This window comes from Rhinolophus hipposideros, assembly GCF_964194185.1.
Source record: "Rhinolophus hipposideros genome assembly, chromosome: 18".
NCBI lineage: Eukaryota > Metazoa > Chordata > Mammalia > Chiroptera > Rhinolophidae > Rhinolophus > Rhinolophus hipposideros.
This window is the reverse complement of record NC_138064.1, coordinates 51,113,497-51,138,697: the sequence shown is the minus strand read 5'-3', so window position 1 is coordinate 51,138,697 and position 25,201 is coordinate 51,113,497. Positions and strand designations below refer to the sequence as shown.

The following is a 25,201-nucleotide window of genomic DNA, read 5'->3' as shown; positions in this document are numbered from 1 at the left end:
ATTTTGTTTTTATTAGTCCAAAACAAACATGTATAACTGAACATAATTGTTCCTTAGAATCAGGATATTCATTTTTTAATTTTTATGGTTTTCCTTAAAGGTGGAATCCTTGGAGAAACAGCACCACAAAGACACAAGAGACCTTGATGGTCCTGTAATGTCTACCAACACACTTGGTCTATACCAAAGCTGCACACTTGGTCTATACCAAAGTGCTGTTCCAGCCTCTGCCTGGACACCTCCACTGATGAGGGGGTCACTGCTATATTGGGCAACCATAACTATTAGAGAGTTCTTCCTTATACTCAGTCAGGCTCTACCCTTTGTAACTTCTACCTCTGGAATCATTCACCCTACGAGCATCCTTTTTCCATATGACACTCCTTCCTTCAGTTGTTCAAGTTTCTACTGAAAACAAAAAGTAGTTGGAACTTACGCTGTTGCTTTGCTACAGGCAACTGTTTATCCCATTTCCCAGAATCTCTTCACCCAAGGATTTGCCCCACCAGCAGATTTCCAAAAAGAAAACAAGGATATGAATATTTCTTGCAGTTCTCCCTTTCTTTCTTGTAGATGCTTTTCCAGGAAGAACAATTCACTTGCACAGTGTTATACAACCAACACCTCTACCTAGCTCCAAAACATTTTCATTACCCCCCAAATAATCGATCTATTCTTATCATCCAGTTTTCATAATAGCCATCTTCCTCTGGTCCTCTTACTTTAGAATCACTTAAGTCTTTTTTTTTAATGTATGGAATTTTTCAACATTTACAAAGGAGATATCTGGGAGATATTTCTGAGCAGCCCTTGGCCACTGGTCTAATTATTTAAACATAGTTGATGATTTAAACAAAGCAAAATAGTTATAGCATAAGTAAGATGCTATGCTTACATTTCAGATTTCCCACAATTTGCAGTTAACTAAGATAATGCACATCTGTGTCCCCAGCTTGTGAATGTGACCCTGATGAGACCATATCGGGAGGCATTTGTGTGAGCCACTCTGATCCTGCCTTGGAGTCAGTGGCTGGCCAGTGCCTGTGTAAGGAGAACGTGGAAGGAGCCAAATGTGACCAGTGCAAGCCCAACTACTTCGGACTGAGTGCCACTGACCCCATGGGCTGTCAGCGTAAGTCAACAGCAGCTGGGCCGCCAGCCGGATGCGTTTGAAAGGTTGGAGCTGTCTCTGCCACCTCTAAAATTCGATCAACGTAAATACTAATGAGTTCTTTTGGATTTTTAAAAGTGATACAAAACCTCCCGCAAATTTTATTTAAATTGGTAGAGAACTTTTCTCCGTGGTTTGCTGAGTTTATCATAAGGGACCAGCAGGGTGCGCTCACATATTTTTTTCCTGGTGGAGCAAACGCGATGGAAAATGCCAAGAAATTTAATGCCAAGTTGCAAAACCTTTAGAAAAACAGCCTCCACTAGGACTCTCCTATGCAAATTCATTAAATTACATTATGCATCTCTGCAGAGATTGATAACTTCTTGAGCAATTTTAATGTAGTGGTTTCTTTTCATTTTTTAAAAAATGACTTTTCTTCCTTTCTTCTCACACCCTTCCTGGTATTGGTCCTATATCCTCTGACAAAGAGAAGAAAAAAAATAAAGAGCCAGGGGAGGGGTCGCGGAGAAATAGAAAGAATCTCAGAGTTATGCACCCAAATGAAGAGACCCTTGACTCTAGGATCACAGAAGTTTATACCTGCCTGGGTCTCAGAGCTGCAGAATCCTTAGGGAATCTGGGTAAATAATTTTCCTTCTGTCACAGCATCGTACCCTATATTTTTGCCCATATAGGGAACTGTACATTGTTTGTATGTTTAGAGAGCAGCATGCTGAATCCTTCTGTAATAAAATGATCTTCTTGAGTTTGCTGGCAAAATTAAATTTCTGGATAATGAACTATACAGTCAAGCCAGCTGCCCATCATACCTTGCAGACGCTTTAGACACTTCACCCGGTTAATGGACTAACCTCATGCCCTCCGAGAATAAGCCAAATAGTGTTTGTTTGTTTGTTTTTCAATTTTGTAACAGCTTTAGTGAGATATAGTTCACATACCGTACAATTCACCATTTAAAGTGTAAAATTCGATGATTTTTAGCATATTCAGAGTCATGTAATCATCAGTACAATCAATTTTAGAACATTTTCAAAACGCCCAAAAAGAAGCCCCATACTCTACTTCAGGCTATATCCCAAAAGGTTGAAAGCAGGAATTGGAAGAGGTATCTGTGTACCCACAGTCATAACAGCATTACTCACAACAGCCAAACGGTGGAAGCAATTGAATGTCCATCCATGGATGAATGGATAAACAAAATGTGTTATGTCCATACAATGGAATATTCAGCCTTAGAAAGGAAGGAAATTCTGAACATGCTACAACATGGATGAACCTTGAAAACATGATGCTAAATGAAATAAGCCAGACAGAAAAGGACAAATTTTGTATGATTCCACTTATATGAAGTACCTAGAATAATCAAATCCATACAAACAGAACATAGAATGGTGGTTGCCAAGTTCTGGGTGGAGGGAGGAAAAGGAAGAGATGGTGTTTAATGGGTATAAAGTTTTAGGTTTACACTAAAAAAGAGTTCGGGAGATTGGTTGCACAACAATGTGAGTGTTCTTAGCACTACTGAACTGTAGACTTAAAAATGGTGAAGATGGTAAAGTCTATGTTAAATGTATTTTACTATAAAAAATAAGAAACTCCATGCTGTTTAGCCACCATCTCCCTATCCCCCCATTCTCTCAGCCCTATGTAGCATGCATCAACCTGCTGTTTCTATAGATTTGCCTGTTGTGGACATTTCATAAAATGGAATCCTAGAATTTGTGGTCTGTGTAACTGGCTTCTTTCACTCAGCATAAGGTTTTCAGGATTCATCCATGTTGTAGCGTCTGTCAGTGCTTCATTCCTTTTTATTGCTGAATAACATTCCATTGTATGGATACACCACACTTCATTATCCATTCCTCAGTTGATGGACATTTGGGTTGTTTCCATGAACACTGGTTTTTCCTGCATGCGAAATGTGTATCTTGCTCTGGGAGCATAATATTTTAGCCTTTATCACATAAGCAGGACTCAGAAATGCCTATGGGTGGAAGAGAAAGAGGAGGAGGAGAATGAAAAGAGAAAGTAACAAAGCAACAAGGAAGAGAGAGAAGCACCAGGGAAATGATAGATGCACCTCCCAGAGAAGGAAACACCAGTCATAACCGTGTCGCTCAGAAACCCTTGCCCCTAGTCTGCGACCCTGCCAGCGTCACTCAGAACGATGGTGCCGGCCACTCAGCTTGCATGACTTCCTGCCTTTCTTGTCTCCTCCTAATTGCCACCCAGTAGACCTATGCGAGGGCTCTGGACGTGTCTGGCCCTGAATCCCCTGTGCAGGTTGTATGCAGCACAGTAGTCACGCAGCCAGGCAGACAATAAGCTTGGCCGGGTAGGCTCCTCCATGTTCTGGTGGCCATGCGTTTTGCTCAGTGAGCTGTAAAGGACATTTATAAAAGTGGGGCAATAGAACTGAATGATTGTGTCTGCTGTGCTTTCAGCCTGCACCTGTCATCCTGTTGGGAGTCTGCCTCTCTCCACCTGCGATGTGGATACAGGCCAGTGCCTGTGCCAGCCCCTGGCCACCGGACCACGTTGCGAGAAGTGTGCTGTATGTATTTGTCTGCGATTTCCTCGTTCTGAAGATATGCAGATTCCTACGGCCAGTGCCGAAAAGAAACTTGGTCTTATTAATTGTTTTACTTGTCCTATTGTATTTCGGTACTCCTGTGGTAAAAGTATTTATACTACAGAAATCAGCCAACACCGTAAATCAGCCCCCACCCTCCTGCAGAGAGCTGGTGGTTAAACATTTACCAGCTTGGACTGAACTGACCAAGCAGCCATGTCAATATTTTTTTGTTTCTGTTTTTCATTTTATTGTGCTTCATAGATGTTGCTGGTGTTTTTTTTCAATTACTGTTGACATACAATATTATATTAGTTTCAGGTGTACGACACCTAATTAGTGTTGTGGTTACTGATTAGACATTTATATGCTTTACAAAGTAATGGATAAAACTATTGACACAAGCAGCATAGGGAATACAGCTTGTGTCAATAGTTTTATCCATTGTTCTCTCAAAAGTGCCAAGCAGTAGAATATAAGAGCATTTATCGGCCCCCTTTTTGCCGCCCACCAGATGGGGCCTCTTCTGTCTCTTCCACACAGGCCTTCACCACCCCTACCACTCCTTGCCTAAAAATATTTTGGATGAGCTCATTAAAAAACACAAAAACAAAAACATTGGGTTTAAATGTACTGTAGATTCCTGTGGGAAATAAACGCTTGGATTTTTTGCAGACTCCAGCAAACATATGTGCATGTATGTCTAAAATTAGTCACATAAAATATTTTTACTCCATAAGAAATCTGTCGTGCAATTAGGGAATCCAAACCCAACTGTTTTCTTTGTTCTCTGATCTTGGCAGCCCCCATGACATTTTAGAGAGGAAACAAAAACCTAACCTAATAAAAGAGCAGTGACCTTGACGTGTCTGAGGAAATGTAGCTGATAAATAAGAAACACATGCCTATTAGGACATAGTTTTGTGCTAATATTTTAAGTAATTTTACTGAAAACATATGAGGATGGGGCAGAGGAAGTGGGGAAGAAACCAGAAGGAAGTAAGAAGAAGGCATTCTATGTGAGACAGGGCAGATAATTTTGAAGTTTCACGGAGGAAGGTGAGCCATGCCAAGCTCGGTGAGCACAAAAAGCATGCAGAGCTGCTTAACAGGATCCACGAAGATCATTCCAGACAAATCTTAGATTCAGGCTGGCTTTTCGTTGACAGATTAAGTACCACTATGCAGTTAACTCGATTGTGTTTATAGGAGGAAAATAAGTGAGAGGGGGCCACCCCAGGGGGGCTTGTCAGTTGTAGCTGAGCCCATACGTCTGCCAGGCACCCCACATCCACGTCTCTCAGACGGTGCCCTGGACCTGCACCGAGGTGGCCAACACGACAGCCTGCTCTGCCCAGAGGAAGTTTCCACAACCACATCCTGAGGGAAGCGGTTCAGTTCACATTGTTTTTGCCTAAACTGAAGTTTGGTTTGGGGAAAAATACGAAAAGTCCTTTGCTGCATTTTGTAACTAAGTATGTCCACTTTTAATGTTTAAAATAAATCGTTTGAGTAAAATTAGGTGTAAAATTTTACCAGGATGGGGAAAAAAATTATGGATATTTATAACAAATCCATGTAAAACAATTGTTCCATGCCCTAGTAAGAACTTAATTTTATCTGAGCACATTAAACTGAGATTTGAGGGGTGTTTTTCTGAGCATTTTTGGTAAATGTTATCAGATTTAAAAAATAGTTGTTTGTATCTCACCAGTTGTTTATACTGAATAAAGGTCAAGATGTTGCAATGATGAAAAGGTCTTAAACAACAGAGCTGACTCTCGTGGAGAGGGATTATTATGCCCAAACAACTTTATTTATAAACAAGCGATTCTACTAAACAGATATTCACATAAGATCTCAAAATTAGCTTGATTGACGTTTTTACCCCCAAATGTTTCAGCATTGTGTAAGTAAAAATCCCTAGAGATTTTGCAGTAAGGGGATCTATTGGTTTTATAAAAGCGGTTACAAACAGGCTAGTTGAAGAACCTCTGACTGGTCTTAACCCAGCTGGAGGCTAAATGGTGCTGTCAGAGACCTTGTGTGCTTTCCATGGCATTTCCACTTGAAGACACTTGCCTGTCCCCTTCACTGCAAGTCCCAGGAATGGCAGACATGTGTCCTTGACAGTCATTACCAAGTGCACAGGCGAAAAAGACTATTGTGTGATTATTCATGCTGTGTGGCCAGGTGTAAATTGAATTGTGGTGCTTCTAATATTACACTTCAGAGCAGTAAATATCCTCAGAGCTGAATGAACTGAGCACTTTTTCTTTGTAGGTTGGATACTGGGGACTGGAAAGTCATCTCCACAGATGTTCTCCCTGTGACTGTGATATTGGAGGTGCTTATTCTAACGTGTAAGTCAGTAAATGAGTGACAGTTTTATGACAATATGTCTCACTCACATTCCCACATAAAAGCACATTCGATTCTGATATGCTCATACTCACAGGTGAAGGAGTTTATTCCATGACAAGCAAAGGACATAGAAAAGTGATGATCTTGAGACAGCCCAGTTGATTTATTTTACTTTGAGTATTTCCAAGGGTGAGGTGACAGTTCTACTGCCTGGATCTCCCATAAGGCGATGGGATAGATGCCTGCAAATGTGTGACTTCAACTGCCTAACACGCCAACTTTCGCCACCCTATAAAGAGAGGTCCTCTACTCTCCTTTTCCCAGTTTTAAGAGCAGAATCAGAGAGCCACTGAGGAAAGAAGTGGCTACCAGGTTTCATGGATCTGGACTTGCTTTTCAAGGCCAGACTTATAGGGCCTTTCATCCTCCTCCCCACAATTGATCGATTGATTCAGAGCATGGATCTAAATTCCGGGTGCAGTGAGCCCAGGACCCTCATGTCTTCATTTTATACTTGCCCTCAGATACATTTGTTTTTCCTCAGGTGCTCCCCCGAGGATGGGCAGTGTAAGTGCCGTCCCCATGTCACTGGCCATAGCTGCACTGAACCAGCCCCCGGCTACTTCTTTGCTCCTTTGAATTTCTATCTCTATGAGGCCGAGGAAGCCACAGCACTCCAAGGACTGGCACCTTTGGTTTGTATTTCATTTACTCTTCTACAGACTCCATGTAATCAAGGGCCAGTGATACTGCACACCCTAGAGATCACGGGTAAAGTACTTGGAAAGGAATGCTTTTATTCCGTCATGGAACGCAGATTATATAAATTCTTGAGGGCAGAGTCTGCATTTTGTTTATCTTTGTATCCCAGTTTCAGCACAGAGCCTGGGACATGAATGTGAATTGGATTAAGCTGTGATGAAATGGACTTGTCTTTTGATCTTTCGACGTACTCATTAGATAGAACGTGTTTATTGAGCTTCTGCTTGTATCATCCCCAAGCGCTATCACCCATGAGAGGAAAGGGAGGATATGTCTCCCATTCACCACTGTTATTTTATGCCTTGCACAGTGCCTGGCACGTAGTAGAGACTTGATAGATCCCTGCTAATGTATGAATGAATAAATGAATGAATGAATGAATAAATGAATGCATGCATGAATTCATGTATGAGGTACATGAAAGCAGCGTAATGTGGTCTCTGGCCTCCTGAAGCTTTCAGATTATCAGTTTTCACTGAAGCCAGTGAGGTTTACAGGAGCATGTGATTTTAAGTGTCATTTGGAGCTCTTCTTCATTTCCTAAAAGTCACAGTCCTCTGGGATATATTTCCTAAAAACAGTTTTCTAAGAGTCTTGTTAGAGGTGCAGACACACATAAGTGAAAGGATTAGAGAAAATACGGATTTGCCTGCCATAACATTCTCAAGCATGTGGCTCCAGCCACAGATGGGAACATGACCAAGGGACAGGAAATGTAGGTGAAAGTCTTCAAGGAAAGCAAGCACCTGAAAATCGATTTGGAAAGCAGCGCTTGCATAGAAAACAGGGGAGCTCATGCCAGGTTCCAGTGACTAAGTCATTTCTTGAGGTCTCCTCCTTATCTGGACACCATGGGAAAGATAAAAATGCCCCAAAGGAGTCTTGGAATTTGCTCTTTTAGAGACTGGAATTGGGGTGGGCGCAGGGGACCTTCGCTGTCCCTACTTCAACTTACAACTGTGGTGGGTGGAGTCCCAGTGAAACAATTCTGTGTCTGCATTCTTCGTCATGGTTTTTAGCATGACTACTTGATAATGGTGATGAAAAAAATCTTGGAAAGACAGTAGTCTTGACCCTGGCTCCTGACCCAGAGCTCCTAAATCCTTTGGAATTTCCTGGGTGATAGGAGAAGATAGGAGGGTTCTTTGTTTTAAAAAGGCAACTCTTGGTGGCCTGGGTGGCTGCAGGATGGGGACTGGTCACCAGAGAGACTAAGCCTTTATTGGAAGCTCGAAACTTTCAGCCCCAGCCCCCAACTTCCAGGAAGGGGAGGGGGCTGGAGATTGAGTTAGTGACCCATCATGCCTGTGTACTGAAGCCTCCATAAAAGTCCCCAGAGTACTGGGTTCAAAGAGCGTCCATGTTGGTGAACACATCCATGTGCCAGGAGGGTGGGGTACCCCTATTCCAAGGGAACAGAAGCTCCATTCTGACCCTACGTATCTCTTCATCTGACTATTTATCTTGTATCATATCCTTTATTATATAACACCAAACCAGTAAATGTAAGTATTTCCCTGAGTTCTGTGAATCAGCTGGTGTGAATTCAGTGTGAATAAACCGACATTTCTGGTGTCAGAAGTGTTGTGAATGTGTTAATAGTGAGAGCAGAGGAGAAACACAAGAGTGTTATCCTATACAACTACAAATACAATAGTTCCCATTTTTCAGATGAGAAGATACAAAACAAGCATGATTATCTAAAAAAAGATGGACTATTCCTTAACATTTATTCAGTATGCACCAGGTGGAGGGTGCTGACAAGTGATTAAATATGTATGTTAATATCACTTATGCTAATACAGCTCCAAATTGTACATGGACTGTCTGACATGAATCCTTACTCATCTCTCTATGGCTTAAAGAAAAATATTGAGGATACAGAATGGGTTTAAAAGGCAATAAAAATTGCTTAAAGGATTGGAAAGTAATACCTATAACAAAGGAAAGGAAATTCAAGGTGATTTATATTAAGTGTTTAAAGGGTAATAACATGAATAATTTTCCTCTCCTCTAAGAAAATGATCTTTAGGTGTAGTAGAAAGAATTTAAGTTAGACACCATTTAATTATTCCTGTATTCATTTAACAAATATTTATTGTGCACTTACTATGCTGTTGCTGCCACTGATACTAATAAAACTTCTATCGATTTCATACTCTGTGCTTTGCACTTTATATACTTTATCTCATTCAGCTTTTCAAACAACCTAAGTATTAATCATCTGTAATTTCCAGGTGAGGGAAAACAGAGAGGTTAAGTAACTTGCCCAAAGTCACAAAGCTGTTGGACAGTGGGGCCTAGATTGAATCCAGGTGTGTCTGGTTTCAAAACTTGCTCTTAAGCCATCAATATGTTGCCCATCCATGAGCATAATGCCGAACTTCAGGCTAAGGGTGGCATAGAAAGGGACTAGAGTCTCTGCCCTCTCCGTTTTCAACTATAGCTAACACGTTTACATAACACATAGACAGATAACTCAGGATGGGGGCAGTGCTGTATGACAAGGAGAGTCAATAAGTGCATTAGGATTCAGGAGCCATGAATGACCTTTTATGAACAGGTTTAACGCACAGGTAGAATAATTGAAAACAATAGGGTTTCAATTGGTAAACGAGGTGAGAAGACAGTCTAGCAAGGAAAAGTTATAACAGCTCAGAGGAGAAGCAATGCAGTTGTATTCACAAGTAGAACAGGAAGTTTGTATAGGGAAGAAGTATTGGAGAAGAACATTAGATTCTCCTATTAAAGTGGCTAAATTTTATTCTCTGGGTGATGAGAACTCGCTGAGGTTTTCTGAGCAAGGGAATAACGTGCTCAGTGTCTTATAAATGCAGGCTAGCCGAAGTGAAGCCTATGACAGTCTGCAATAGTCCAGACAGGAATAAAGAAGGACCAAGTTCAGGGGCAGCAGAAAGAAGGCAAAGGATGGAGACAGAGATCTGAAAGGATGTGAATCAAAGATCACAGCTTATGAACAATTGTTTTGATACTCAAATTGGAGAACTAAAAAGAATGACAATTAACTTTCTTGGTGGGTCTTCAAAAGGTTGTATACAGGCATTCCTTTGAGTTATTGCAGGCTTGGTTCCAGGCAGCCGTAATAAAGCGAGTCATGAATTTTTCACTGGTCTTGCCTTCAATTTGTAAAAAAGAAAAAGCAACATATGAGAAGTACAATAAAGCCAAGTGTAATAAAATGAGGTATGTTTGTATATATATGTATTTGTCTTTGTTTGGGCTGCTAAAACAAAAATACCATTGACAAGGTGGCTTATCACAATGTATTCCTCACAGTTCTGGAAGCTGGGAAGTTCAAGGTTCAGGCACTGGCAGATTCAATGTCTGGTGAGAAGCCCCTTCCTGGCTTATAAACATCTTTTTGCTGAATCCTCACATAGCAGAAGGGGCAAAGGAGCTCTCTGGGGTCCCTTTTATAAGGTCACTAATCCCGTTCATGAGGGCTGCACCCTCATGTCCTAATCACCTCCGAAAGGCCCCACCTTCAAGTACCATCACATTGGGAATTAAGTTTCAATATATAAATTGGGGGGAGGGGCACAAACATTCAGTCTATGTAACATCCTTACCACTCAAGAATGTGGTCTGTACAGCACCAGTGTTGGCATCACCTGGGAGTTTGTTAGACCTGGAGAATCTCAGGCCCCACCCCAGACCTACTGAAGCAGGTCCGCGTGTTAACACGACTTCCAAGTGATTTGTATGCAGTTTGGGAAGCACTGATTTGTTGTCTTGTAAAAACTACCTGTGGTCACAAAAGGTAATGTTGATTGAATTTAACATAGAATAGAATTTAATATAGTATAGTATATAGTTCATTCCATAATGTGTTTTCTGTATAAAATTAGTTATACAATTTATAATTTTGTGTTACAAGATGAAAATAGTTGGTGAGTCAAAAACAAAAGGAAGAGAACCAATACACATAATCCCAGTGTGGCCTGTCCAAGGAGGCCTCTTCTCCGAGGGCTGGAGGAGCTGGTCAGAGAGTGTGGTGAGACTCTGAACAGAAAGCACTGGAATAAGAGGGTCCTGAAGTGGCCACAGCTGACCACAGGGCTACCTTCTAATGACGAGAAGCAACAAGGGCACCTGTGAAATTAAAAATTCTGTTTGTAAAACTGACAATGAAACATCAACCAAGCAAACACCAATATCTAGGGTACAGTGAAAATCTGGAAATGAGCAGTTGGAGATGCTGATTGGGTCGGCAGCTGAATGAGGAACTAAGGAGATGATATAAAAGAGAAGCCCACACAGCCCAGGATGATAAGGAAAGTGGAGGTGCATGAGTGCGATTCTTCTGCTTTCGTCTGGCTGGGGGAATCGGCTGCCCTGGTACGGTATGATCTCTCGTGAGAGCTGACAGGCCAAATCCTACAACCTGTGAGAACTAGCAGGAATTGATCTGGAGCTTGTCAAAAGTTACCCTGTCTAGTAAATCTTTCAATATTTGTACCGTGCCTATTGTTGACTTTCTACAACTTTCTTCTTGAGATTTCATATTAAAACATAGCATTTGTAATTTTTTTTAAACACCATGAAACCAGTAATAAGAATAAATATTTTTCCAGTTTAGAATTCCACTAGTATGGCATCCTTTCAAAAGAAAACCCAACACGTGGTCTTAGCACCTCGAAAAATTTCCTGTTTACAAAGAAAAGAAAAAATTTTAAACTCTCTCCATGACTTCTTCCTGAGGCTATTAAATGAGTATCACGATTACATTTTAAATGATGGTATGATCTGAAACTCTTGAACTATGGTGTAATTGGAACTTTTGTTACTTAAGCTGTCATTTCTTTTTAAGATTTTAGCAACAGCTCTGCCTACATGTGATGTGTATTTCCAGCAACAAGCAAATGATTTTGTAATTGACAAAGGAAATATAATACTAAAGAGAAATCAGAAGCAGAGCATAGGTGCCGACGAGCAGAGTGAGGTAAGCCCTTTCTTCATGGCCATTGTCTATCGTGCCATGAACAGCTAACCCCGGTGATGCCTCAGAATCGATCCTGTCTCATGTAAGCGCGCAGTCCTTGTATGCTCTTATCCTCAAGAACAGAATGGAGGAAAGGAACAGACAAGCTCAAAGTCATCAGAACCTCTGGGGAAAGCTCCGAGAGCTTTATTTCTTTACACAACGAAAATTTCTAGAAAGCTGGATGCTGAAGAGTTGGCACATAGGTACCATGAAATCACGGCTTGTCATTTTGTTAAGAGAAGGTGCAGTGCTAAGGAATGGCTCTCCTCCTCACTGGAGAAAATACTACGCCGATGTCCCTGGGGGTGGTGCGTGGCTATGCCCTCCATCCGAGGGTGTTGTCATTGGTCAGTGCTGCTCTGAGTGCTAAGATGAGGCCAGCTGCTCAGAGCCCTGCCTCCAGTGGCTTCTGAAGGCCAGAGGAGACCTGAGGACCTCACAGCCACCAACTACTATTCACTCAAAGTCAGCGCTGCTTTGGGTCATTCATTACACTAGTGTTCCTGTGTTTGCACGATGAATGGGCATGTTGGAAAAGCAAATGAAAGGAGACATTGGCAGTCTTGTTTGCAAACTGAGCACCTGAAACAGTTCATTTCATATAGGAGATCTTCTTGAGTGAATGAAACGGTTGAATGAATGACAACAGAAATATTTAGTCATGGAGCCTGTCCTTCAGATTGTTGTTGGGGAAATGAGCCGTGTGCACACAGAGCGAATGTGTGCCAGGGTGCGGTAGGTGCTTAAAAGAGGCACGCGTCTATGATATGGACTTCAGGTTAGGGGGAAGGGCTTCCAGCTGAGGGGCCAGCGAGGGCTTATGGACGGTGCTCCTCCTTCCATGCCCGTGTCCACCAGTCATGTGGCTTCGCTCTTTTTCCGGTCTCTATGCCATGCCACATCCCACAAAGCCTTTCCTGACCTCCAGGCTTCTCAATCAGAAGTCCACCTGAGTGAGAAGAGTGGGGATGAGTCACTGCCCCCTTCCCCTTGCTCCCTGTGACACAGATCACTCATCTTCAACTGTTACTGTAAGTATCGCCGAGGGAGTTTGTTTCAATGGCAGATTCTAGGGCCTTCCCCTTGAGATGCTGAATCGGGGACTCTGCAGCACCCAAGGTGGTTCTGGTATGGACGGTCGGTGGCAGCTCTTTGAGAAACACTGCTCCACAGGCGACGCTCCTAACTCTTCCTGAAATGACCACCTCTGTATTATTGATTTGTAAACCTTCTACTCATCCCTGAAGACCTAATTCAGCGTTTTCTTTTTTCTGACATTCCCTGCCCTGACATCTGGACATAACTATTTCCGTCTCTATAAAACTACTTAGATCCGTAGTTTTCAAACTGTAGGTCGTGCCTATTAGTAAGTAGGTGATGAAATCAATGGACAGGGTCAACTTAGCACACAAAAGAATACAAAACAAGGGCAGTGTTTGGTGAAACTTTTGTTTCCATTTTATATAAACGTGTTTGTGTGCCTGAGCACAGGTACTGTCAGAATGGGTTCCTGGAAGCAGAGATTCATGTGTATGTGTTTACTGAGGGAGTGGTCAGCAGGAGAAACCTGTAAGGGAGCGAGGGCAGTAGGCTGGGGAGGGCGGAAACTGAGGCAAGGATGGGTCCCGGGGTAGGGTCTAGCTCAGAAATATAAATGGCACCAAAAGGTTGCCCTCCCTTGAGGCCCAAGGGCCGGCCTACTGTATTCTGTCCCATATCAGTCAGTCATGACTGTGGGCTATGAGGGCAGATCCAGGTCACCTCCCAGGAGAGCTGGCTCCCATGGGCCAAAGGCAATCTCAGAGAAGGGAGTGGCAGTGCGTGACAGCCACCAACCACCACAGGAGCTGCTGGCCCAGAAAACAGGACCTGGCAGTACAGTAACAACATCAACTAAGTCTACTCCTTGCATGCTGACACCCACATACAGGGCCCAGGGCAAAATAGAAATGCAGGGCCCCTTGTTCAATAGGGAAAATAGCCAATGAAGGGAGAAAAATATAACGCTTTTTACTTTATTCCATAGTCTCTTTTGATTTGTCAAAGTGTTTTTTTATTTGCTGTTTAATATCATTCTAAGTACAGCAATATTAAACATTTAAATTACCAGCATACACTACACTATTCAGCTATATACCATGAAATACCAATTTGGACTGCAAACATCAGCATATTTACTCATGCGCATCATCACTGAAGTTACACAGTTTGTAGTTTGTAGCCATATACTCGTATGGATTTTGTTCTTCCTAGAATAATGGGAATGCTACACAAAACTGACTCCACTGTTTTTATTTCACTTCATGATACGTGTTCTACCAACACTCTGCCATCAGCTTACTGATGAGTAAGGAAGGACTGAAAGCCAAAGAAACTATGAGTTGCCCTATCTTTCTCTTTTCTTCTAGTCATCATTTTCAGTGTAAGTAGTTGGCCAGTATATGTCTTTCTTGGAATGCCTTTGCTGTCTTTCTGCTTTCAAGTTCTGGTTGGAACAGAAAGCTTGGCTTCTTCGAGCTGTCGGCACCGCAGCTTACTCAGTCATAGATGTAACATGCTTTCTTTGTACTCTCTTTGAGTCTCACTACGCCTGTGCATAGTAGGTCCCCTTAAATCCTATGCTCATGGGCATGTGCACTGTATGGAAATGGCACAGCAAGGAAGCAGACATACTGTGCATAGATAAAGTTATTATTTTAAAATGGTGACAGCAGAGCCTTGAACCCAGCATGGACCCCTCTGAGTGCGGGGCCTATGCAGCTCCACATGCTCCATGCACGTGAAGTTGACCCTGCCCATTTTCTTCTTACATTAAATTCACTCTGTGCAGCCAGGCTTCACCAGGATTCTCACTGATCACAGTTCCTGGGGAAATTTACAAAAGGAGATTAGCCTCCTGCTGCTGCCATTGGTCCCCAGGTTGTAACCGATATTCACCGTCTGCTTCCCTTCATGCCACCCATTCTGGGCTCCCCTCATCCTCAACTAGCACTTTTTGGTGGGATGACCTGGACCCTCATCCCTCTGGGATCTGAGTCCCTGGTTACCATGCCCTTAGCAGGCCACATGTATGGGAGCTCCAGAGGCACCTCAGGGCTCACATCAGGGCTATACATATTCTCTGCGTTCCCATTATACAACAACAGCCGTATAACTAATGGGGATTCTTTCCCCTGCTGCTGGTCTACAGGCATGAGCAGCCCACGTGACCATGCAGCAGCCATAGCTTTAAGGATAGTGGAATCTTTGTCCCTGCTCAACAATGAAGACATCTAGACCCATGGAGCCTAATGTTGCAAGGACCAGAAGCCCAAATTCGCATGCTCACTGGGAGTGACAGTGAGCTTAGCTCCTCCTCCTTGGTTCCCAATCCATGTTTCCTCCCTTTTGGGGACACGGCATCACATAGAGGCCAATGGCTTAAGGAGTAAAGAACATCAGGAAGAATACTGACCCATCTCACAAGGCGTGGTTTCCAAGCTAGTGAAGCTGATGCCTGTTTAGGGGGCCCCATTCCACTGCCATCTCAGATCAGCATCTTCTGGATGGCATGGTTTATATAGGAGGAGAGCTCCCAAAGTCACATGACCTCTGTTACACTTATTTTGCTGTAAAGTGGGTCCCTTGGGCTGAGGAGATGTTATGTTTTCTCAGATACTCCATGAGCACACAAAGTGGTGCTGACCAAGGCCACAGAGTGTCTGATTCTCACTGTGGGAGGCCATATAATACTGCCTTTGATCAAAGGACCCACCTCTCTATTCTTTAGTACAGGGAATCAGTGTGCTCTTTTGTGGAATATCTGGATGGTCTTTCGCTTTTGGGCTGTACTGTGACAGAGCACAGGAGACTTAACAGCCTTGGGACAAGACGGAATATATACTACTACCCATCCCAAGTAAATGCAAATTGCTTCTGTTCCTTCTTCGTGGGGATGGAAAAGAACACATTTTGCATTTCAGTAGCTGCGTATCATGGACCTGGGTGATGTTAGTCTAGTCTAGAAAAGATACTCCATCCAGCACAACAGACACAAGTGGGGCTACAACTTGGTTACGTTTGTAATGGGGATATGATAGGAACCACCACCAAGTCTTGAGAGTGGCATTTTGAAGATGCCTCTAATTTGCAACATTGTTTTTCACTTACTATCTTGGCTTTGTGGGGGTTGGGTATAGGTTGGGCATTTCACAAGTTTATGCTTGTGACTTTTTATGCTTGGCACTTCCTACTGTAAGAGCTCTTACCCTACAGGTCAAAGAATCAATGTCCACTGCTAAGCAGGTCCATTCCAGTAATGTATCTAGGAATTGGAGGAAACGATCAGCGTGTGGTTCAGCAAACCCAGGCAATCCACTGTGAGAAGGACCTGGGCCAGGACTACATTTGTCACCTGACCCTTATGTGCCCCTGTTCTAATGCAGACAATGATAGCACGTTGGGTACCTGGTTATCAGCATCAACTCTGATCCTGTATCCACTAACCCTTGGAAAATCTAGGTATCTCCCTTCCCCAATGAACTCAAATAAACAACTTTAGATCTCTTTGTGAAATAAGTGAGAATCACACTTATTGTGATGTTAAAGAGTCTTTGTTCATGGGGAGCTGGCCTCTCAGTCACTGGGTTCTGGGTCTGACAAGTGCTCAGATCTAGAAATCTGGCAAAGGATCATGTGTTTCCATTAGGGCAGCTGACCCCAGCCTCTGCTGGTTCGTATTTGACCACTTTCAATTATATGTATTAAGCAGCACTTTTGTTGACTGCTCATCTGTCTGGCTCCTGAGAATACCGTGTTGTATTACTCATCAACAAGAAGACCCTGTGAGTCAGGCCCCTTGTCTCCTAGTCCAGCCTGCTGCCCATTATAATCATACATAGCCATCTTGCTTCTGAAAGTTAAGTGCTACCCAGCCTTTGATAGCCTGGGGTCCCATCTTCCACGTTGATACAAAGGAGCTCGGTTTTGTAATGGTTTTTCCCACCAGCCTGCAGCAGATACCCAATATTCAGCTTCTCAGTGATGTTGCTGCCCCTTCACCAGTCGATTCTTTGCTGTCTTGATGAATGGAGTACCCTCCAGATCTCCAAAGAACATAGTCAGTTGATGGCTTTTCCGGTCTTGTATCTTACAGCCATTCTAGCAGGCCTGCTTCTTTGAGTCTTGTATTCCTTTCTCCACAGCACACTACAGCAGTTCTGGAAGCCCTGCTTCTTTACCCTGGGCCACAACTTTTGCCAAGCTTCCAAGAGCTACTCCAGCAACACATTTGATCCGTCTCCCAGGGCTCCGGGCCCTTGCCAGGCTGTTAAATCCTATACCACTGGTGACCCCCAAATCAATAAACTCTCCTTACCCAGTTTCATATTCTGCCCCATTGGTCTAACACCCTCAGGGTCCATAGCCAGCCATTCTCTCCCACTTGCTACCAGTTCAGGTTAACTGGGTCCCTCTCAGAGACCTTGCACTTTCCCAGTCAGATCTTGCTGAAATTTGACCCTAATGGTCAGGCAAGAGGTCAGAAGGAGTAGTGCAGGCAGGGACTGGGGAAGGAGACAGTTTGTTTTAAGACGCTTGTGTCATCTGAGGTTTTCGCCTTGTCATCAAATGTGTCAGGGGTGAAGAGGAGCAGGGTCTGCACTCCCAGTAGGAGTGAGTGGGTTATGTGGACAGTCCAAGCGTGCTCAGGAGCCTCAGCAGTGAAGGTGCTCTTGTGCGTCACAAGATCCCACTGCCTCTCTGTGAAGGGCCTCACTTTGGCACAGATGACTTTCCCAAGCTGAGAATTCAGCCTTCTCTGAAGCTCCACAGCTTGTACAATTAAGTCTTATGCCTGGCCTTCAGTTCTTCCTGCCTTATAATTCAAGGAGATGAGAATCTATTTAAATGCCACCAAGAAGCCCTGTGACTCTCAGTCTTTGCTCTAACTTGGTGAGTGATTACCCTGAGCCTGTCATTTTCTCTCCACAGTCCTATAGTTACTATTTCCCCATATCTCTCAATGCCAGCATATTACTCATGTCACTTCCCCCTCTATCCTGTCCCACTTCTCCACAGGTGACAGTTTTAGCAGGGGCTCTGCTCCTGCACCGCAGGGACCATCAGGAAATGTGACTCACTGGGGTTCTGATGCCAACCAAACAGTCCAGAAGCCATCTCTGGACTACCTCTTTGAATCTACTTTTAGGTAAACTGTGTGGTACCAAGTGTCTCAGGTCAGGTGCCATGGAAACAGAGGCTAAGACTGGATTCCAGTGCATGTGATTTATTAAGTCAGTGTTCTTCGGGAAAACTCTTTAAAGGAGTGAAGAAAACAAGACAGAGAAAAGGAAAGAGTAAGACGTGGTCTCCAGTAAAACAAACCTTGGGTTGATCCACAAGGTCAGAAGCATAAACTGCAGATGAAGTTGTCCTTCCCCTTGCGACAGCAGGGCCAGCCTTTGGCTTGAGCTCCCTTGGGAGGTGAAAGTGGGGGATGGAGGGTGCAGAAGGTCAATTCTCCAGAGAAGGGGGGCAACTGTGAGCTGTTAGTAGCCACAGACACCCCAACTGGGAGATGGGTGCACCAATCAGGTAAAGGGGATCCCAGAGGGGCACCAACGGTGTCTACTGTGAGAGTGGTTTTTGTAATGCTTGAAAAACATTGCATATGGATGAGTTCACATATACTGCTGTCGTTGAAACCTAATCTGGTGGTATAATTTCTTATTTACATTTCTGTCTCCAGTGCAAGATTCTAAGCTCCTCTGTGGCAGGGACTCTGTCCTATTCATCTTGGCTTTCTTAACTCAGAGGCTGGCACTGAATTGTTACTAAATAAACATTTATCAGATGAAGAGCAGTTTGGGGTAGATCACAGAGCAACTTGAGCTGCAAGCTAAGTAATTTGGGTGTGATTCTGTTGGCAGTTAGAACGAGTTTGAAATGTTTGTTGGCAGCAGTGTGTAATACGTCCTGGACTAGGGAGAGCATGGAGAGAACAGCCAACAGACGGTTGCAGCGATACGGGCAAAAGTAACCAGAGGCAGAACTGCAGTGGAGGCTGTGAGTGTGGCGAGGCAGGCGCAAAAGCCATTAGAGAAGATTTATCTGCAAGGTCCAGACGGCCCAGGCTGACATCCAGTACCGAGCCTGTCAGGGCTGCTAAGCGGTCACTGGCGTTAGGAGTGTTGTACTTCTCTACCCCAAGAAGATAGAAGACCACTTCTCACGTTTGCATGGGAGAAATACCTAAGCAATACATCCATGTGGGTTTTCTCATTGTCATCATGCACATTTAGGCAAAAGCGGTGAAGTAGGCGTGGGAGTCTTTTCTTTCCCTCCATATTTTGCCCAGAATCCTAGTCATATCTGAGAAAACCCAAGGCCATCAACGTGGAATTTGCTCAGTTCATTAGCACGTGGGATACTTAAAATTCAGATGGTTTCCAGTGACATTGCGTTCAAATCAATCATTCCATATAGCAACATATGTTCCAAAGCTGCAGATTGAGCGCATTATTCTCAGCTGTATTCTGGACTGTATCCTGGGTGGAATAATTTATCCGTGACTCAGACGGATCATACATACATCAGGAAAAGCGTGGGCGGGTTTTTTTTCTTTTTCTCTAAACTGTTCCAGGCCTTGACTACAGGCAAAGCTATGTACATTTCTTTCTGATTTCAGGGCTCAGTGACTTTTGGCCAGGTGCCTGCTGTTCACGTTGTTTTCCGAGAGCCGGTTCCTGGGACGCCTGTCACGTGGACTGGACCTGGATTTGCCAGGGTTCTCCCTGGGGCTGGCTTAAGATTTACTGTCAGCAACGTTCCCTTTCCCATGGACTTCACCGTGGCCATTCGCTATGAAACCCAGGTATCCTTTAAGTCCAATGTCTTCGGAGGTGAAAAGCATCCTCGAACTAAGTGTTTCCATTTCAGTCTTACTCTAGTAAGATATGATAGGTTTATCATAAAATGATTTGCAAAAAGTAGAACATCTGGAGAGCATTACACACCAAAGTGTTTCCTAACGATCTTAAAGCAACTCGATGAGCCATGTGCACACATGTTTTATTCCAGGGAGAGAAGCTAACGCTGGAGTCACACATTTTAGGCCCTATGTCTAAGGAAGTGGTGATGGAATGTTTGCATAAGAATGATAAATAACTAACATAACACAAATCTTGCTCTCCTGGGACTCTTTTTCTAAAAATTAATAAACTAACATGTGCAGAGATTCAAACTTAAAAGATGCAGAAGAGGCATTTATTTGCATTTGGATTTTTCCCTGTAACAAGAGAAAAACTACAGGCTGCCTCTCTGGCCTCCCACTGCCTTACTACCCTTCCCCCGCCTTTTGAGAAATATGTAACACAGGATAGAAAACAAATTAGAAAAACACTTGATCTAGAGCAGTAGTTCCTAATCTTTTCTTAGTATAACCTTTCCTTTGATAATCTGAAACCTCACAGACCATCTCCCGCGAAAGATATCCTATATGGCTGAGGGTGGAGGGGGTGGTCTCAGAGCCCCATGGTCCTTCCAGGGGTCACATTCTGGAAGTGCTCACTGTGTGTTATATGACCAGAGATATGACATAATTCTCTATTTCTCACTAAGGGACTTCATAAACTTTGTCATACTCACCAGGTCAAAGTTCATGCAGTTATATATATATACTTTTCAAAAGAGAGGACACATCTCTAAGAGCTATAAAAAGCTTTTCCAAATTGTAAGGCTATATTTAGATGCATAAATATCTCTAGTAATCTAGTAATATAATAATTATTAAATAATATTAAATCATGTAATTTATATGTTTGTATAATAATATATATATGATCAGAGTATATATCCTTTTGTGAAGGATTCCATATTTTTATTTTTGTTCTGTGATCCAGGGACACGATGAATTAATCGACTCTTTGGGAGACAGAGGTTAAAGATAAGACCTCTCAGCAGTGCCAGGTTTTTCCAGGCCTGTGAGCTGTAGCTATGACCGGAGAGCTGGGCTTGAGATGAATGTCTAAGACTTCTTTTAACTCCAGAATTGTATTTGCCAAGTGGATTGGGCTGCCAGTTCGATTCCATGCATTATGCATTAGGTTATGCACCACAGGCTCCTTCGTCTTCACGGTGACTTGCTTTCATGCCACGCCTGTTTAGTTCACAGCTGACTGGACTGTCCAGATCGTGGTTAAACCCCCTGGAGGGAGAGAGCACTGTACACACAAGACCCCACTGCGAAAGCCTCAGTCTTTTGCCTTACCAGTGGCTTCCAGGTATGCTTGGGACCTGTCCTCAAACATTGAAGGTTTCTTAGAATTTTGTTTATCTATCCGTAATTTGTATCCAGGAACTAATTGGGAGAAGAGGTGTATTAAAGAAGACTAAAGAATGCTCCTTTCCTATTCCCCTGATGGCCTTGATATGAGAAAGTAAAATGCTATAGGAGTAAAATATTCAGCTTGAGTTATCTCAGCTGAGTTTATGAGGTAAAATGCTGCTAATTTTGAGACCACTAATTTTGCCTTATCAGAGATTTAGGGCAAAACACAACAGAAAGCCTGTTGGTGTCAGCATGGTAGACAGGATGAAGGACCTTTGTCCTTCAGAGCAGTCATGACAGCCCAGGGCCAACAGTTCCTAGGGCTTTGCTGTTTGGCACAACCTCTGAAGAGCCATGGAGAACCTGAATGTGAATTTACTGTCCACCCAACCTATCTGTGCTGGTCGAAACCTACACCTAGCCTCCGCCCCGCAGTGGAACCCGCATTGCACAAAGTGAAACACCACCAAATACTGTGGCTGCTTAGGTTATGTAATTATACTTTTGTAACTGAATTTTTGCTTTATTTCTCTTAATACAGGATTGTGCTTCTTCCTACACCCATCTGTTTAGAACCAGATACACAATATTCCATAGATGTCTACTTTTCCCAGCCTTTGCAAGGCAGGTCCCATGCTCATTCACACATCCTTGTTGATTCCGTAAGTATCACAAGCTTTATGGACTTCCTTCTAAGCCGAGCTCCATTATAATTCTACTTTTTGATTCTCTGGTGAAATATTTCTTCAGAAATATAAATGTATCTGTTTCCTTCAAAAAATCACCTATTCTCTATAAGTCACCTAACAACAGTCACAAATCTTACCAAACAGTATGTGCCAGTAAGCGTCTGAAGTGTTTTACATATTGTATTGTGTAGTCTTACACAGTCAACAACTCTGTAAGGTAGGTGCTGTTGTTACCCTCATTTTAAGGCAATAGAACCGGGATACAGGGTCACAGAGCCACCGAGTAAGGAGTCGGGAGTCGGAGCCAGACCACCTGATTCCCGAGTCCCTCCTCTGGGCCACGCCAGGGACCTGGCATTACAGAGTTGGACTTTAATTATTATCATCTTGCAAGTTCCTGTTTTATGCATGCTATGCTTTTATATCCTCGAAATCAAAGTGCTCTGACAAATATATATATGGATTTTATTCACTTCACATTACATCATAAGCATTTTCTTATAGTGCTTATGTAGTCTTCTCATCATTTTTAGGAACCATGTGTAATATTTCCTTGAGTGATTTCTTTCAGCATCTTTCTCCCACAGTGTTGAGCCACAGTTATTCCTTCCAAATTTATCACTCTGTGAACAATCTTAGGCCCAGGCTTCTCATGGGACAGAGTTTGGGCATCGAGTAAATTTACATAATTTGCTCATCTATTTCCCTACTCATGATCATTTAAGTTGCTTCTATTTTTTACTACTATGTATAGTTGGTACATATTTTTTAAATATTTTAAAATATAGTCCTACTTTACCCAAAGTTTATGGCTCTTGAAATAACTTATCAAGTTAATTTCTGGAAGGTATTCTCCAATTAATTTTCAGGATTATTGGTAATATATGAAAGTACCAGTTTCATCTCACTTTCAGCAAAATTATGTAGAATTGTTTAGGATTTTTAAAAAGTAATTTTTTTGTATAAAAATCAAATTGCTTTGTTAAAACTGTATTTTTAAATATTTCTGAGAATCTTCTATCATGATTAAATTGGCAAACTACAGACTGCAAATGTTACTGGAACACAGCCATGCCATTTTGTTTACATATTATCTATGGCTGCTTTCAAGCTACAAAGGCAGAGCTGAGTAGTTGTAACAGAGACCTTAGCGCCCCAAAGCCAAAAATATTTGCTATCTGGCCTTTGACAGGAAGTTTGTTGACCCTTGATTTAAATTAGCTGTATATCCATAGCTTGTGAATTGTGTCTTCAAAGTTCAATTTTTAACCATGGAACATTTTTAAACTTATACCCTGAAACTTTGTTATTTCATCATCTACTATAGAATTCAATATGAGGCAGGTGTATATTGGATTTTAACAACAAAGAAAGCCATTGTTTTAAGATTATTTTACCAAAGGTAGAGTTGCAAGATTTAGCAAAAAGGAAAAGAAAGAAAAAAAGAATAAAAGAAGGAAGAAAAGAAAGAAACAGGACACCCAGTTAAATTTGAATATCATGTAAATATGTCCCAAATATTACCCTCAAATGAGACATACTTATACTAAAAAATTATTTATTGTTTCTCCAAAATTCAATTAGAACTGGGTGATTTGTATTTTCCCTGGCAACCTTCACCAAAGGTAAGCTAACGCCTGCACCCAGAGGATGATGTAATATTGTGGTGAGCTTCTACCATATCAGGATAGAAATGAAGTGGAAAATAAAAGCAAACTCTTGAATGGGAAATTTAAACTATCGTGATTCCCATATCCATACAATTCATATTTTCTGCTGAGGAGCTTTAAATAGAACTATGCCCATGCACCAACATACAAATTACAAAGAAAGAAAATCATATCCAACAGATTTAATTCAGAAGAAAAAGCTAAAACTTGGGAACCGATGCAGAGTAAAGAAAGGAAGAAAATAAGGAAGTCCTAAGTCATGAGGGGATGTTATTAGAATTAATAATAATAATTATAAAACTCAAATTTATAAGAGCCAAGTTGTTCCTCACTTAAAATCCATATCCTAAATATTTCTAAACTTTGTAAACTCCAAAGATTATCACTTGATGCTGTATTAAATGCATCCATCCAACTTATCCATTTGTCACCCACTCTCTGAGCGATGTGTGACACGGAGCCTTTCCGTTGTGATCACCAAATATGGTGAATGCTGCTGCCAAGTGCCATCCAACAGAAAGGCGGGGATCTTCAACACTGGAGATGGCTCATCAAACCTTAGTAACAGTGTGTGACAAGTTTCAACTTGTTCGGTGCAGTCAGTCAGGTGTGAGCTATGGTTGAGAGAAGGTGTGTTTTAAAGTGTTGTAAATCATCCTCCATCATGACAATGCTCCGTGTCACACATCGCTTCTGATATGGCAATTTCTGTCAAATAAAAACATGTGGTGTGTCCTCATCCACCTTATTCCCGGATCTGGCACCAGGCGACTTCTGGCTCTTCCCCAAAGTCAAAATGATTCAGGACATTGAGGCAGCCACGACAGCGCAACTAAAGACACTCACGGAAGAGGACTTCCAGAACTGCTTCAGAAAGCAGCAAGAACGATGGGATAAGTGTGTTCGAAGCAAAGGGGAGTATTTTGAGGGGGATTAATGGCAATGTGTCTTTTACTGTAAGACATTTTTTTTACATTTAAACATTCACCATATTGTTTGATCAAACATTCACAATATTGTTTGATCACACCTCGTGTATGTATGTGTGTGTGCGTGCGTGTGTGTACGTGCGTATTTTCACATATATATGAAAATCCTGAAGCCTAAATAGAAGTTAAGAGAGGAAGCTGATCTTGGCAAACTGTCAGAAACCTCAGTAGAGCCCTCCATCCTGGTTTTAGATCAGATTTCCTACAAGCAGAAGCTGAGACAGGGATTCAGGTGCACCTAATTTATTGAGGGCATGAGCAGAGGAGAAGAAGAGAGAGGACAGGGAAGGCCCCAAGCATGGATGTGGTCTCCACTGAAGTGCGGCTTCAGCTCGACCCCACAGGGAGCTCTGGAACATGAATTGCAGCACAGGATTGAGTCTACCTGGATGCAAAGTGTTGGGCCTGTGTGCCCAAGATGTTGGCTACAGGCTCACCACGCCCTCCCCGGCCCCCAGTGAGTACATGAACTCCCGGACAAGGTGGCTGAGTCTAGTTTCTTGGAGAAGGGGACAGCTGTGAGCCTTTAGCAGCCGATGCCACAGCAGCTGGCAGACAGGAAGATCCAGGCAGGGCACCTATCATGTTCCCTATAGTCCCTGACCCAGGGTGTTTAGAGAAGAAATTCATTGCACATTTTGTGACTATAGATTAGTGCGGTTATTTCCACACCACCAATTTTGCTGCTCTGGGAAGATTCTCGACTGC

At 42.6% G+C, this 25,201-nt stretch overlaps 1 protein-coding gene across 1 annotated transcript in view; it reads left to right on the top strand.

The window, feature by feature from the left end:
• The window catches only part of LAMB4 (laminin subunit beta 4), a gene marked incomplete at its 5' end in the record, with an annotated part of 95,338 nt that overhangs the window by 27,878 nt on the left and 42,259 nt on the right, over positions 1-25,201 (top strand). The window contains 8 exon segments of the mRNA XM_081079719.1: positions 953-1,132; positions 3,580-3,689; positions 5,991-6,070; positions 6,616-6,766; positions 11,665-11,796; positions 19,505-19,690; positions 20,983-21,098; positions 21,687-21,807. Coding sequence (XP_080935845.1) covers positions 953-1,132; positions 3,580-3,689; positions 5,991-6,070; positions 6,616-6,766; positions 11,665-11,796; positions 19,505-19,690; positions 20,983-21,098; positions 21,687-21,807 — 1,076 coding nt within the window.